The 15,898-nt window shown below is 38.2% G+C and overlaps 1 protein-coding gene across 1 annotated transcript; it reads left to right on the top strand.

The window, feature by feature from the left end:
- The first annotated feature begins 9,711 nt into the window (after positions 1–9,711).
- si:ch1073-126c3.2 (uncharacterized protein LOC555816 homolog) lies at positions 9,712–15,252 on the top strand. The gene is made up of 6 exons (XM_053502891.1): positions 9,712–10,020; positions 10,273–10,358; positions 10,655–10,769; positions 10,856–10,968; positions 13,585–13,699; positions 14,934–15,252. Exons 1-6 carry the CDS (start codon positions 9,981–9,983, stop codon positions 15,110–15,112), a joined length of 648 nt encoding a protein of 215 aa, XP_053358866.1. The 5' UTR covers positions 9,712–9,980; the 3' UTR covers positions 15,113–15,252.
- The last annotated feature ends 646 nt before the right edge of the window (positions 15,253–15,898 follow it).

The following is a 15,898-nucleotide window of genomic DNA, read 5'->3' as shown; positions in this document are numbered from 1 at the left end:
GCCTATGCCATTCTACCTATAGTTCCCATAGAAACCATCATGGTCAGAATGAGGGATGTCCTTACACCAACCATCTCAGCAGCAGGAACTAGGGAAATTTGTTTCACATCAGGTCTGATCCACTAGACAGAACACAAAAAGGGCTAAGTAGCTAAAATTGCAAGTTAGTATGATGGACCAGCCCCTGGTCCCGCCCCATCATTGTGCTGCCCAGTCCTGATTTGAGTCTCTGCCTATATAATGATTTCTGCCACCTAAAACAGGTATCAAAGTTTAACAGCTGCTTAACATGACCTGGTGAAGTGTATATGGATGACCTGGTTTATCTCCATGCTAGACCTCAAGGAGGGTATTGGCAGGAAACCTCTTGGCACCACACTCTGGAGTACCCCAGCAGGTATTCTGCCAGAGTGGTTCCAAAATTGTATGCACATTGCCCTCCAAGTCTCTGTCTCATTTTGCTGCTGCCTACCTGCACAAGGGTAATCATTCACTCCCAGTCCTGCGTCAACCATTTATATCATCCAAGAGAGAGATCCTAGAGAGCGGCATATGGGTGGACTGGCACCATGTACTCCAGAAACTTCAAAGGCGGAGCAGTGTCACATGCTCCAGAAACTTAAAACCAATTAAAGTAAACACTGGGAGATTGGTCATCGCATGTGAGAGATCCTGGTCAATGTGATCGCTGCCAACGTCAACGCACTTTGTCACTCCATCACTGCCCACGTTCGCCAGCCAAGTGCCCCTCTGCCAGCGGGGCACTGCCAGGACCTGCACATGCAACCCCTTACTTCATTCCTTCCCCTTTTTTCCTCCCTCCCTCCTCAGTTCCGTTCCCCTTTTCTCCTAAAACCTGGCCTTGTATCTTAGTCAAAGATCTTACAATGTAAATAGTAGTTCAGTTACAGATATAAATTTTATGCAAGTTCCAAAACATTTGAGGTGCTGTGTGAATTTCACTGTTTTGTACACTCTGTCATTATTCTATGGGTCATAATAGTAATCAAACGAAGAAGAAGCAAAAAAATCCCAAGAAGATTAACTAATAAAGAACTGGCGTGGTATAAAGTAGAAAAAGAAATGTAAAAGACTTTGGAAAACAGTAAAACTAATAAGAATGCACCTTCCATGCAGAGAGTTTTCATTACTAAATTCGGTCAATTTGTGGGGGGTTGATTCATGAAATAATCATGGAGGACTTCAGGCGAAACTCGACCTCATCAAGGTATTAAAAAAGAAGTCTGAAGAGGGGGGAAAAAAGGGTATTAGTTTTTTTGCAGGTTCATTTCATGGAATGGGGGAAACACACACACACACACACACAGAGCAGTGTGTATAATGCTCTTTCTGTCACATTGGATCACTCAGGCACTTCCATCTTAGGCTGTAAAGAGAAGACAGAATCTAATAGGGAAGAGATTTTAACAGGATTCTCTCCATCCTGCCTGGCACTTTTATGAGCCGTTGTGGTTTATTCAAATGGCTTCATTTATAGCAGTGTAAAGATTGGAATTAAACCTATAACTCATATGCCCATTAGAGACAGGATGCAGTGCGTGTGGGTTGGGAAGGGTGGGGAGTTGTAATTTATGAGAATTTGTTGCATTATCACTGCTTTTGTGCTTGACTAGCCTTATATAGTAGAAGGCTATACAGTCCGGGGCTTTTCTCAGCGTGTATTTGTCGGCAGCTAATAGATCACGGAGAAACACAGAAAGAAACTGTTGCCAAACAGGTAGAAAATTTAGTCTTGCATGTTTACATGGTGGGGAATCATCTGTCATGTGAAACAAATTAATTATCGAAAAGGCACTATATTGGAAGTCGAGCGTGGTTTAAAGGGAAAAAATGCTGCCTGAACAACTTGTATATTAATCTTTGTAATTAATATGTGACTTCCATGATTTATTTTACAATAAATCAAATAAATCAGGGCCGAGGTTTTATGGGGTTTACACCCCGATTAATCCTGAACTAACCGGTGCAGGCTTTAGTGCTTTAGTGTGTCTAGCTCTTTTACCTCCTAATCATATGCACCATCAACACCAATGCGTTCATCATCTCATACCCGACACCCTTCTCTCACATATTCTGGAGTGTGAGTTCAAACATACATATGTGTTATTAAACATTGCTGGGAAACGCTAAGTGGCAACCCTTAACATTGTGCAGAAATATGGCACCGACCAGAAGACCTACCTTTTATTATAAGAACGTTTTCTGTCTTCCAAATGGTCTTGATCTTTAAAAGTTGCTTTTAAAAAAAATGACACACTTGAGGGCTGGACTTTTATTTCCTATTTGTGCTCTCCCACTACTTTTAACTATTAATCTACAAAAGATGCTCGCGGTATCATTAGTATAGATACTTTGTGTGTTGTATCACCCAGCATGTTTGTTTTTAGTCCAGAAATGTTCAGAGCAAAGGAACATAGACACAAGAAAGCATGACTTTCTCTCTTCCCGTCTGGCCAAACATTAAGCATTGATCCACTTTCTCTCTCTCTCTCTCTCTCTCTCTCGTTCAACCAGATCTAATTACATTTCCGCAAGATGGACTGGGATACTTTTTAAAATGATTTTGCACACAGATCTTTTCAGCTTTCGTATAAAGCGGTGGCTTTAGGCATCATATTGAATCTGGAGTACACATAAACTCACTTAAAACTCTCCTGCACTACAGTATAGTATCACTGCTTTCATGACTATCTGAAGCAAGCAATCATTGCAGAACAACACAAATACACAGAGTGGTAATCTAAGTAGTAATATTTCAAAGTACCCCAGTAAATACTGTTTGATTTTCCTCCAAAAACATTTTATTACTTTCACCACCAAAAATCTTTATTAATAACGTAATGTTTAATGGAAAAGCTGCTACACACTTGCTAGCACTCACTCACCTGCTGCAGGACACACTGTAGCTCTCACTCATTCTCAATACCACTTACCCTGTACAGGATCGCGGGAGGCCTGGAGCCTATCCCAGGAGACTCGGGGCACTAGGCGGTGTACACCCTGGATGGGGTCCCAGTCCATTGAGGGGCACAAGCACATGCACACTCACACTATGGGCAATTTGAAAACAACAATTAGCCTTATCTGCATGTCTTTGGACTGTTGGAGGTAACTGGAAAACCCATCATGCAGAGAACATGCAAACTTCATGCACACAGACCAAAGGTGGGACTCAAACCCTCAAGTGGGGCCACAGTGCTACGACTAACAGGAAAAAAAAAAAAAAATTGTTGCGAATTTAACACCAGCCCTAATAAACCCGGTATTTATTACCCGAAGTAAATTTTAATCATAACATAATTGCGGATGCAGAATTCCTTTTTTACTTTTCACTCATCCATCCATCCATCCATTGATCCATCCTTCCTTTTCTTCTTTATATTGAAATGCCCCCAAAATGTCTGCTTTTATTTCCTCTTCCTTCCTTCTATCCTTGATCTTTGTCTTTTCACCCTTTTCCCCCATCTTTAATTTTTTCCTTCTGGTTTCTTTTTTCTTCTCAATTCATTCCTTCCAACCATCCTTTTTTCCATCTTTAATTTTTCCATCCTTCGCCCACCTTTCCCACTTTCCATCCTTTCTTTTAAATTCGATCCCCCTTCCTATTGTTTCTTCTCTCTTTATCTTCTCCCATCCTTCTTTATTTTTTCTTTTTTCTTTCTTCTTTCTTCTCTGCCTTTGTTTCTTTTTCTTTTTATTGTCACTTTCCATCCCTACCTCTGTTCTTCTTTCTTTCTTTGGTACTTTCTGCTTTCCATCCTTTTGAATACCCATATGTTTTCTCCCTTTCTTTCTTTCTTTTTCTTTTGTTTTCATTGTTCTCCTATTCTTTTTTTATTTTAAGACATGCAGCTGTTGTTTCTTTATTTCCTCCCTGGTAAATTATGAGACAGTATATGCTCTTCGCTTTGCCCTTTACACTTCCTTCCATTCGTCCTTTTCTTTTTGCTTCTTTCCTTTCAACTTGTTTCCATTTAAATGCTTTCTCGAACACACTGTCCACTGTAAAAATAGGTAAAAATCAAACACGGACGACCTGAGTGGTTATTGTGCAATTTCATGTGGCTAGTGTGTGTGTGTGTGTGTGTGTGTGTGTGTGTGTGTGTGTGTGTGTGTGTGTGTGTGTTCATTCCCCCTCAACAGTTTTGACTGCCTGGTGTGGAAATTTAACCAAGCCCTTCTACATGACAAAAAAAAATAAATAAAAACTTTCTTTCAAAAACACTTCCTGTTGCAAATGGGAAAAAAAAAAAAAACATCAAGGTGCAAAATGTATAAGATACACAAATCATCAAAAGGTCTGGTTAGTTAACAAGTCTTTTTTTGCTAGTGTTAAGTTTAAAATGAAATATTCTTTAGTGGAAAATTATTATTGATGCATCCACCATGCCTTGACACACTTACCGGCCAACCCTGACCTGTGAGAGAGGGACAAACACACACGCACACATGACGTGTCTGAAGTTCTCTTTAGTGAAGTTTTCAGCTTAGTGAGGTTTTGGCCAGGTGCCCCATGTGAACGTTCTGTACATCAAAGGAACAAAAGTCATTAACATGTAAGTCATATGGATACCCAGAGACAGACAGACGGATGATAGAAGGCAGATTAGCATTTTCCGTTTAAACAAAAGGGTTCCAGCGAGCCATTTGCATGAATATTCATCGGGACACGAGCTATAGGAGGTATTACCTTATAAGGAATGAGGAAGTGCAACGAGGGGGTTATTTTATTGATATGCGACATAGAACAAAGAGAGAAGTATGGAGGGGATAGAGGCACGGGAAAGTTCACACAACATCAGAAAACATTTCAAGTGTTGTTAGAAAATTTGCACTTTAAAATGCGCACACTTCAAATCAGCGCCAAATCAACTGTGACTGTCAGTCAGAAGCCATGCTGAGGGAACTTTTCCTTCTGTGTCAAATTGTATAAAGTATCTTGCAGAATTACAAGCTGTAGCAAGAGCTCTTACCTGCCCCGTTATCCAATTCAGTCTTTTAATTGGTCTCTTGTGCTTCGCTGTAATGCTTCGTTGGCATGTCGAAATGTAACAAGAACAGAATGCATCAGGATTTTTTTCAGTGTGTTAACCTTGATGAGTGCCACATAAAGTCTAATGAGAAGGGCAAGTATTGGTTAGAAATAATGCCTAACACATTTAAAAGAAATAAAAATGCACATCCAGACATTTTCTTTATATTCAGTATGAAAATGTTAGACACCAACACAGAGATAAGACAGAGGAGACTCAGGGCACGAGGCGTGGAACAACCTGGATGGAGTGCCAGTCCATTGAAGGGCAGAAGCACACACTCTCGATTTGCAATTTGGAAACGCCAATTAGTCAAATCTGCGTTTCTTTATACTGTGGGTGGAAACATGAGTATGCAGAGAGAACCCACCATGCTCGGAGAGAACATCTAAACTCCACACACACAGACCAAAAGTGGGACTCAAACTCTCAACCCTGGAGGTGTAAGGCCACAGTGCTACCACTACTAGTACCACTAACAAGGAACTGCAAATGTTCTACCAACCCTTGACTCAATTTTAACAATAATTTAATTGTGGATGCAGAATTCCTTTTTTTACATCTTACGTTCATTCCTTCTTTCCTTTTTTTTTCTTATACTGGAGCTGCCCAAAATGTCTTTCCAGTATTTTCCACCTTTCATTCTTTCCTTCTGGTTTCTTTTTTTTTCTTATTTCATTCCTTTCACCCTTTTTTGTCTATCTTCTATTTTTTTTATTCTTTTTCCATGTTTCGTACTTCATTTCATTTTTCCTCCTTCCTTTAGTTTTTTTTCTGTCTTTATCTTCTCTAATCCTTCTTTATTTCTCTTTTTTGCTTTTGTCTTTTATTTCCATCCTTTCCCCATAATTTCCTGCCTTTGTTTCTATTTCTTTTCATCATTTTTCATTCCAACGTCTGTGCTTATTGTTATTCCTTTTCTTTATCTTTGTGTTCTTTGTTCCTTTGATCCTTATTTTTCTTCCTTATCTCCTCTTTTTTACTTGCTTTCTTTATTCCTATCTTTGATACTTTCTGCTTTCCATCCTTCACATCCAGACATTCTCTGTACATTCAGTATGGAAATGTTAGACACTAACACAGAGATAAGATAGAGGGGAAAAATGTGATAGGAAATAAAAAGGAGATATCTGAACCTGACACATACGTTTTGTAGTGAATTCTAAATCTTTATGTTTCCAGGATCTGAAAATAGGTCTTTAAATCCTTCATGTACAAAAACCACGTTACTATAACAACCCAAGAGGTAATACCGTCTCTTACCGGTGAAGCCATTCCGAGCCACAGTCGTACGTCCGTACGGTGCTCGACCCTCGCGAACGCTGCTTGCAGCTACAGTTAATCTTCCAACTCAAGGGGCGAACTCATTCTGAGCATTTCATCTATTGGAGTAAACTCTCCTCAGAGGCATCATTTGGAACAGTAATGTCTAGGTAGTGAAGCAGTGTGAATATTTATTGGATCACAAGCTGGTACTCATTCAGGCGAGGTATTTTGTGCTGCTTGTTTGTGCAGCATTACAGCTAAATATAATGAATATAAACGAAAAGAAGGTATAAATTCTGAAAATGACAGATACTAAAAGAAAGAAGTGAAATATGAAAACAAGCTTCGAACAAACTGCTCAGCTGGAACGATTTTAACTTAAGAGGCTTTTAGCTTCTTTTTTTTAGCTAATGTTAACATCATCGAATAGAATGTAGTAAATAAATAATCATCCACTCACCTATTGCTTCTTTTTTATTTTTATCTTCTTTTATTCTCTTATCTTTATCTTCCTCCTTTAATTTTGTGTCCTTCGTTTTATTCTTTCTTCCTCCCTTGACATACTTCATTCCTTGCCTCATTATTTCTTCTTTCCTTTCTTCTTTTCCTGTTTAATTCCTTATTTCCTCCTCCCATCTTCTCTTCCTTGTTTTTTATACCATTTGCTTCTTTTCTTTACATATTTTTCCCTTGTTTGTGCTTCCTCGCTTCTTAACAGTTTTTTCTTTCCTGACCTTCTTTTTTCTTGCCTTTTTTTGGTTACTTCATTCTTTCCTTCCTCAATCCTTCTCTTCAATTCCTTTTCCTCCCTTTTATTTCTCCTTCCCCTTTCCTTCTTTATTTCTTACTTTATATATTTCATCTTTCCTCATTTCTTGTTTAATTACTTTCTTTAATAACTTCCCTTCTTCTTTCCTTTCTTCATTTATCTCTTCTATTCTTCCAACCATCCGCTTTCCTTCTTTTCTCCTTCCTTTATGATTACTCCATGATTTTGTTTCTTCCTTATTCCCTCTTGCCCACATCCTTGCTTTCTAGCCTTCTTTAAATCTCCTATGCTAGCTTCTTATTTCATTTTTACCTTTATTTCCGTCCTTCCTTCTTAAACATACCAAGAGGAAATAAAGATGCTTGGACAGTATGTTTACAAGCAAGTTAGAGATGATGCCACAGCTGAAACACTGGCCAATTATTAGGGCCCAAGCACTATAGGGTGCACAGGACCCTCTTGTTTTCCTAAGGATTATTTTCCAACCTTTTGGGGGTCTTAACATGCTCAAAAACTAATGAAAATTGGCCCTCAGGGGCCCCCACACAAGATTTTTCCGCATGGCTCATTCACACTTTCATGTAGGCGCATGAAACTCGGTACCTGTTTAGAGCTCATTGAGCCGAACAACTCCTGGGCTCAACTCAACAGGAGGCCGGTTCAGTGACATCACATCGAGTATCATCATAGTGTGATGCTTTTTTCCAGCACGTGCGGCCTATTGTGCACACGTACACATCACAAATGTTAACACACGCATACGCATGCACCCACACACACCCACACACACCACACATATACACACAAAAATACACACACATTACAAATGTTAACACTCTCACACAGACACATACTCATATATCACACATATACACACACACTCACATCACTCTCTCACACCTAAACTGACTTCAGCCCTATATAGTGGGTGATATGTGCAAGTTGTGCTGTGCCCCCGGGCAGCAATGGCTTTCGGGGTGGCATGGTCGGGGTGGCATGGCCGGGGTGCTTGGGCCAGTCATTGTTGCTTCCAACTATATTTATTCTTATTTTTATATATTTTTGCTTAGTTTTTCATGATGTTTGTATGCCGAGGTACCACATTATGATGTTTATTATAACCATACTCATTCACATCCCTTATAATGCATTAATACATTTAGATAAATAAATAACTCAATGTATATTGCAGCGGTATCTCTGCATATGAATTTTATCCATTTTGTAGGCGAGTTCTTAAGGCGAAATTTCATACTGTAAAAAAAAACCTTGTCCAATAGGAAATAATGTAAATGTAGATAATCCGCTCCAGACACCCAAAAAATACTACCAATATCATCAATTTCCAAAACTATAATCACATTTTCATCTCATTTTCATCACATTTTCAACTATAATCACAAAGACATCTCAATTAAGTAAAAATATGAAATAAATAGACATTTAACCTCACTTGGCATCGTCCGTTTTAAAAATGAAACTACAAGCGGCTTCCTTTTCTTCTTGCCCCCGTCCTTGCAAACATTCCCCGGACCCATAGTGCTGTGTCTTAACTAAATCTTGCACAAAAACTCACCTCTGACAAGTTTTGAACGGCTCGCAGACATACGTGTAACTTGACCGGCATTCGTTTCGGCTGGTTTGGTCGCTCGTACTCAGCATATGTCTCATATGCTGAGACAAATTTCTCACAAATGTATCGTCCTTACCCCGGTTTAAATTCGCGAGGTGGAGCGTTTGTATGCTGCGGTACTGCTGTATTTTATTATCGTGATTGCCACCTTTTAGCTTTGTCAGTTTGGGTTCCTGATGAACAAACAACTTTTATGCCATCAATTTGGAAATCAGGGCTTTTTGGGGTGCTTGCTAATGAATATTTTATTTTTATCTTTCATAATAAATCTGCAGCCAAACTCAGTTTGTTCTTGCTGCACGTAAGAAAGAATGACATTTAGTCCACGTCTCTCAGACAAATTGGTGATCAGACAAATGCATACTGATAAAGTACACAATCGTGTATAACAGGAACAACCTTAAACAAACGACACTGTCCTTGTGGACCTGTGGAACGCACACATTGTGTTTAAATGACCAAACTGCTAATGTGTGCTAATGTGTGCTATTTGTAAAATGTTACAGCAATATGAATAATTTAGGTTTCACAACCCCGTGTAACGTCGAAATTATTGTCAGTTAATCATATATTATGGTGGAAGAGATACTATTTTGATTAGATGACATTTTTGTCAAAAAAGAAGAGAGCTGTATATCTTTCAGGAAAAAAGAAAGGAAGAAAGAATGAGAGGGAAAAAAAAGAACAAGAAATTCTGCCAATAAATTCAAATCCTCCCCACCTGCCACTGCCAGACTGTGCCAAGTCAGACAAGAGCTTCATCCACCTACACATGCATAAACACACACACACACACACACACAGTGTGCTGTCAGACGTACTCTGTCAAGTCGAGCAAAATTTCCGCGCACCAAAATGCAGCGTGCTTCCTCCGTACTTAGATCCGCACGTTGCGTGCGATTACGTGATCTAATTCAAATTCATCTCCGTTACGAAGTCTGAGTCTGAGCGAGTCTGGTGCACTAACTTAACCTTCATGGGCTGGGAGAGGAAAGCACGTGTCTGTGTTTGGGGGTCGACAAGGGGAGGACAAATTACATCCAGGAAAAGAGCAATATATCAAGGTGTACTGTAATTAGGGAATATTTCTGCAATCACTGTAGGGGTATTAGCCTTTATCGCTGGTGAAAAATCGAATTTTCCAATCGACGTTTCGCAATCTGGGAAAGTCCGTAAACACCGTGCTGCATGAACCTTCAAAAAGCAAAGAGAGCAAACTTTTTATTCCATTGAGAACGAGGAACACGACCGCACGAACATGACAGCTGTAGCAATAAAGCTGCTTTCCCTGCTTACAGGTATGTCTCAAACTTAATGCTATATGTGTTTTTGTATTTCTTAGAATGCAAGCACACACACACACACACACACACACAGGCATGTCACTGAGCACACAGGACTGGGCAGCACAAAAACACTTCTCACGGAATGGAAAACAAGTGTTTTGTTCCAGCAGGCCTGAACCCAAAGGTGCTTTAAATGCTTTGTGACAACTGCTTGATTGTTACTCTGCGTGTCCGTGTGTGTGTGTTCATGTGTGTGTATCTAAGTGCTCTCCTTGGCTGATGTTCAAGCACAGACCGCGAACTGCTCTCCTTATCAATGGACCTTTGAGCAGATCTCTGAGAAGCTGAAGGTACTAAATACTACTTCATTAGCACAGAAATATAAAGATCTGAAATCTCCTCGTTGCCATTCAGAGGAATTTTAAAGAGTGTGGCTTTAGAGTGTGGCTGTATATGGATTAACATTTTAAACACACACAATCGAAAACAAATTTGCCTAGTGAAATCAAGATGGTTGCATAGTTGTTTTTTTTTATTTATTTTATAATAATTACAGAATAAGTTTGTTTTAAAGACATTATATTTACTCCCAACTACAACTGTTTCTTTTTGTTTGTTTGTTTGTTTGTTTGTTTTCTGCTTCCAGATCCCAAGTGATTGTTTAAAAACGCGCATTGATGAATGGACAACCAACCAAACTGCAGAAATATTCAACAACCTGAACCGGCTGGTGGATATTATTAAGAAATATAAAAAAAAAGGTGAATAATATGGTAAATAACTGAAACTGTAAGACTTGTTCACACCTTCTAATCAAACACAATGTCAATTTATTTTCTGTCTGTAGAATGTACGGATGCTTCTCCTAAACAATGCCCAGTTCCAGAAGCTCCGAGTAACGGAGGGGTGGTGTGTGTGTCTGTTGGAGAGAATCGCTTCTGTAAACCAATGTGCAATAAGGTATAAAACAAGCTCCCTTGATTTTTACAACCACTACAGACATAAACTAAAATAATAATAATAATAATAAGCACAAAAGCGCCCTCTTGTGGAGGACAAATCGTGAAATAAACACATCTTTGATGAACACATTTTTCCATCGACAAAACTCCACCATTTGGAAAACCCTGACTGCACTGACATCACTACCTCCGTGTGTTACCATGGTAATAAACAGTAAGCACCTCGGATACCTGTCGCTGCTGCTGTGTAATTTATGCTACGGACATTAAATATTTTATATTTATTGAAACAAAATCTGATAACATTATAACACATATGCTATTAAAACCTGTATAACTTGTTAGCAAATGATTCATTATTATTATTATTATTGATAATAATTGTTTAAAGATTTTTTTACGAGATTTGAGGATTTCTTGATTTAATTAAATTTTTAATTATTATGTTAGATTATTATGATGTCATTGTGGAATACTGATAATAAATATATAAATCTTTTTTCGTGCTCCATTTTTTCCAGCGAGACGCAATGACTTTTTCGTTTAATTTTCTGCTGAAGACCTGTTGTTTAGTGGGTTCATACACCGTTTGCATTTCCCTTTGAACTAAACATTTTTGCTCCCTGCGGTTTGGAATCACATTTAACATGACTGAACATTCTGTCCAAGGTGTGTTCTTCGTGAAGTGTACTTTGCAGGGTATACTTCAGGCCATTTGGAACGCACCTCCAGTTTTTGACCGCTGACGACACGGCTCCAGTGCACCGTCAAACAGACGGCATTTTTGGTTTGCTGTGGGTGGATACAGTAGTTTAAGATCGGCTTTTTCTTTCATAAATATGAGGAGGTTTTAAAATTGACATTGAGAATTTTATTTGAAAGTAACCTTCAACTTCCGGAGTTCAAAATGTTTCTGTTTCAAGAAGAAATAAGTTTTGGTTTTCTCTGTAGCAGTTTATTGATTTAAATGAATGGATAAATGCAACACACTGCTGTTGTTGTTGTTGTTGTTCTGCAAAGTACACTTTACGAAGAACACACCTTGGACAGGGTGTTCAGTCATGTTATATGTGATTCCAAACCGCAGGGAGCGAAAAACGGAATACCCAATCGGAATGTTGGTTTTACCGTCGTGGCACTCAGCGGCAGGATTTGGGTTTGTGCGTTTGTTGGCTTTTACCGCGAAAATTTATTTAAAAAGAGGCCTTGATCACTGAAAGTCTTCAGAAGAGCCTCAGATCCAAGATATTTTTAAAGTGTGGAGAGGTGCATTTCACCTCAGGATGAATGTATAGGTGAGAACAGCTGATTCACACCTGGGGAGGGTAAATAACTTGCATTTGAATGTTGTCTGGCATCGTAAAGCACACACAGTGACACTAAAAGAACAACAACCCAGGATTAATAGGAATAAGCTTCCTTAATTCTACTGCACAAATATTATTTAGTACAACAAAATTCCTCCGCGCTCTGAAAAACTTTTTGCGTGCAGTTGAGCGCTGATTATACGTAGGAAATTAAAGAGGAGGATTTTATTTAGACTATAAAAAAATTAACCTGCGTCTATTTTTAGGCGTGCCAGCTGCCACTATTTAGCTAGTAGTTTTCAATACAAATCTTATAATGCCCACATGACATCAAACATTCCTCTTGTTAATATTTCAAATACTCATTTTACTATTTTAGCTATTACTGTTTCATTTACTTCAAAATAACATTAAAACGAGAACAAAAAAACGTGTTTTTAAGTATTGTTGAGTACACCTGGGCCGTGTAACGGGTTCGCCCCTAAGTGCAAAGAGTCCGGGAGATTTCCTGAAGCTCCGAAATCGCTGGGGCATTTTTTCTAAATAGACCCTATCTTAAATAACTGATGGAGGTTTTGAGCTGTATACACATGCATTCTCGCCTAAACAACTCTTAAAACTACACCTGTGACACAATAACAGTAATATTAGCAGCCTGCATTTGGAGAAACAAAAGAATAATGAATAAACCAGTTGTTGGGTCAAAATAAACCAACCAGGTGATCATTTGTAAATGACCCACTACATCTCATATGACCCAACATGAGCAACCCAACAATGTGTTTAAAGTACCTGAAATAACCCAGAACTTAAATAACAATAAACAGATACAGAGATACACTATATAACAGTTTATACTTTGTACAAATAAAATTGTCAACTAGTGAACTTGATCTAAACAACATTTAACCAATGTTTTTTTTTTTTTTTTTACTCATTACTGTACAGTACATATCAATAGCTTTGGTGCAGATTTTTCATGTTTGTTGTGTAAAGTACTCGTGGAAATTACCATCACTATTATATTTCTTCGCTACAACATTTTTATGACTAAATTGTATTTTAAAAATGCGACGAGTGAAAAAGGTCACTTTGCGCCACCTTGCGGCCATTTTACGAATGACTTTGAAAATGCAGCTGATTTATTTAGGCCGCTGTCGGTTTTACCCGCCGGCGAGAGCGACGGTAATAACCATTCCAATTGGGTACCTCCTGTATCTGCACTATTAAAGAAGCTTTTAAGTTTGATTCGATTTTGCATGAGACAAAATAACTTTATCAATAACACAGAGCACTCTTCACTCCAGGGCTACGACTTCAGCTTCTTGAGGATTTCAAGGCTGTATGAGGAATGCAGCAATGTCACGATGTACCATTGGACCTCTCAGTACGTGGGCGGCAACAGGCTGGCCATCTGTGACGGTGAGTAAAACTTTCTTGATTGTCAACTGAAGAAGATTTTCATCACAGAGAGGAAAACAATAATCAGCACAGACTGGATCATTACCTTTATCTTTAAGTTTGTTTCCCTCTGATATTTAAATCCTGCATGGAGGACAAACTCAAAATTGTTTCTTCAAGTATTCAACATGAAAATGTATTGATGCATCTTTATTTTTATTATTATTAATAATATTATTATTATTGTAAGCAGTAGTAATTTATCTTTCAAGTTATGGCTACCAAACATTTTGGCCTTCCTCACTTACCAAGTTAAAAAATAAAGTTATATATATATATATATATATATATATATATATATATGTTTTATTAATATAATGAATATACACAGCTTGTCTTGTTACTGAGGAATCCCAAAGGGTGTTTTTACAATAGGACCCCGGGATTGTTTCCAAGAACACTTGACCCCAAAATCTGGTTTACAGTATTTTAATCAGTGTGAACGCAACCATTTCACGCTGGGGAACCGTGCCCGAACCGGGCTCTAATTAAATTAGATATGGAAGCATGCCTGGAAACGGAAGTAGACTACGGTGTAGAAAATCTAAAAATCTCATACTCTAACCCACACAGCCAGTAGCTAAAAAGGAGGAAGGCACGCAAAAGCGTTGCTCTTCACATTTTTGCCGAAAAATTAATTTTAAGGCATAGTGCAAAACTTTCTCATTCTCTTTTTATCTTGTGTTTAATGGCGGCTCATAAAACAAATAGGTGCATACTGCCACCTGCTGTGTAAGAAAATGTACATACAAAACATACCCAACACAAAAAAAAAAAAACGTGGACGGGGACGGCGGAAAACAATCGTGCCTAAAGGGTGAACCTTCCAGACCTTAAAACCTAGAGGCTTCTTACAGCTAGTTTAATGTATTTGCACACTCATGTAATCCTCTGTAATTCAAGTCCAGGTGTTTAAATGGAACAAGTGCTTTAATATGCTCTTGTGTTTTGACAAATCAGAATTAAGAATTTGTTGGATTTTATTCTACGATCAGTACAGTTTTAGACTTTTCATCATTACACATTTTACACACTAATAAGACTTACAGGAAGATTTTAATTTTATCACAAAAAAAACATTACTGTTTACTAAAATACACCCACACCCACACACCTATATTAACGTGAAAAGTCACTTGAATGTAGCATTGCTGCAAACATTTAATTTAAATGTTTCCTCATTTTTACTCCACAGAGTCCAAAAGTCCAGTAGCAGGTGCGCCCTCAGCCTACTTCCCCGAGAACCAGGACTGCTTTACGACTCTAAGCAACTCAACACTTGAGCTGAAAATCATTAAGAAATTTCAAGAGGAGCTGGGGCAGAAAAATATTAAAGGTCCTTACAAAGATCAGTGTCTTATGTGCGGAAAGTGAGCTTTCTCTTTCCCTGGTAAGGTGAAACCCTGGACCAAGGATGTTTGAATTTCATAATTAAACCTGTATTCTGAGCTTAAGAATTGTAATACACATGTCTTAGTCCCACCTATTAAAAAACTCATCAGTAAAACCATAAATTTGTGCTGTAATCCTGTGGTTTGTATTTAAAGTGTGGTCATTTTTGCAAAAAAAAAAAAAAAAATTAAAATTAAATAAATTGGGGGCTTATACTGTTTAATAACCTTAGTGTAGCATTAAAATATTTGCTAGCTCATAACGAAGGCAATTTACTATATGGAAGACGAGCAGGAATTAGATAGTTATAATATTTGCAGGTACCGTATGTACAGTAAGTACTGCTAGCACAAATAACGAGCTTTATAAATAGTGCTACACAAGTCAGGACTTACACTGCTCATTATCCCACAACACGGGGCCATGTGCTTTTTAAAAACTAACAAGTTTTATACAGTAGTTCTGTGCCTTCAGCGCTCCCCTGGCAGCGTGTGGCCACACTGAAAATTTTTACCTGCATCACCTTGTTAGTTCGAACACTGATGCAAAAAAATAAATAAAATGAATCTAATAGACCCTTAGGCTACTATGGAAAGCTGACAGAATACTGTTTTAACAAGCCAGCAGCCTCACGCCTTACTTCACAAACTAGTTAGCCAGCCATGAACTATTTCTATTTCAACATACTATCTACAGTACTACACAAAAAGTTTCTTCAAATGAAATGAAACGATGTAGATTACATTTTTTTTTTTAATGGGAATGGAT

Source organism: Clarias gariepinus, chromosome 8 (assembly GCF_024256425.1).
Source record: "Clarias gariepinus isolate MV-2021 ecotype Netherlands chromosome 8, CGAR_prim_01v2, whole genome shotgun sequence".
Classification (NCBI taxonomy): domain Eukaryota; kingdom Metazoa; phylum Chordata; class Actinopteri; order Siluriformes; family Clariidae; genus Clarias; species Clarias gariepinus.
Note: the sequence above shows the minus strand (reverse complement) of the source record. Positions and strands in the feature narration are given on the sequence as shown.

Bases quoted from the DNA above. Each gene is read 5' to 3' on its own strand.
- si:ch1073-126c3.2 (XM_053502891.1), top strand. From the start codon at position 9,981: ATGACAGCTGTAGCAATAAAGCTGCTTTCCCTGCTTACAG. The intron at 10,021-10,272 runs GTATGTCTCAAA...TGTGTATCTAAG, and splicing joins GCTGCTTTCCCTGCTTACAG to TGCTCTCCTTGGCTGATGTT. The intron at 13,700-14,933 runs GTGAGTAAAACT...TTTACTCCACAG, and splicing joins CAGGCTGGCCATCTGTGACG to AGTCCAAAAGTCCAGTAGCA.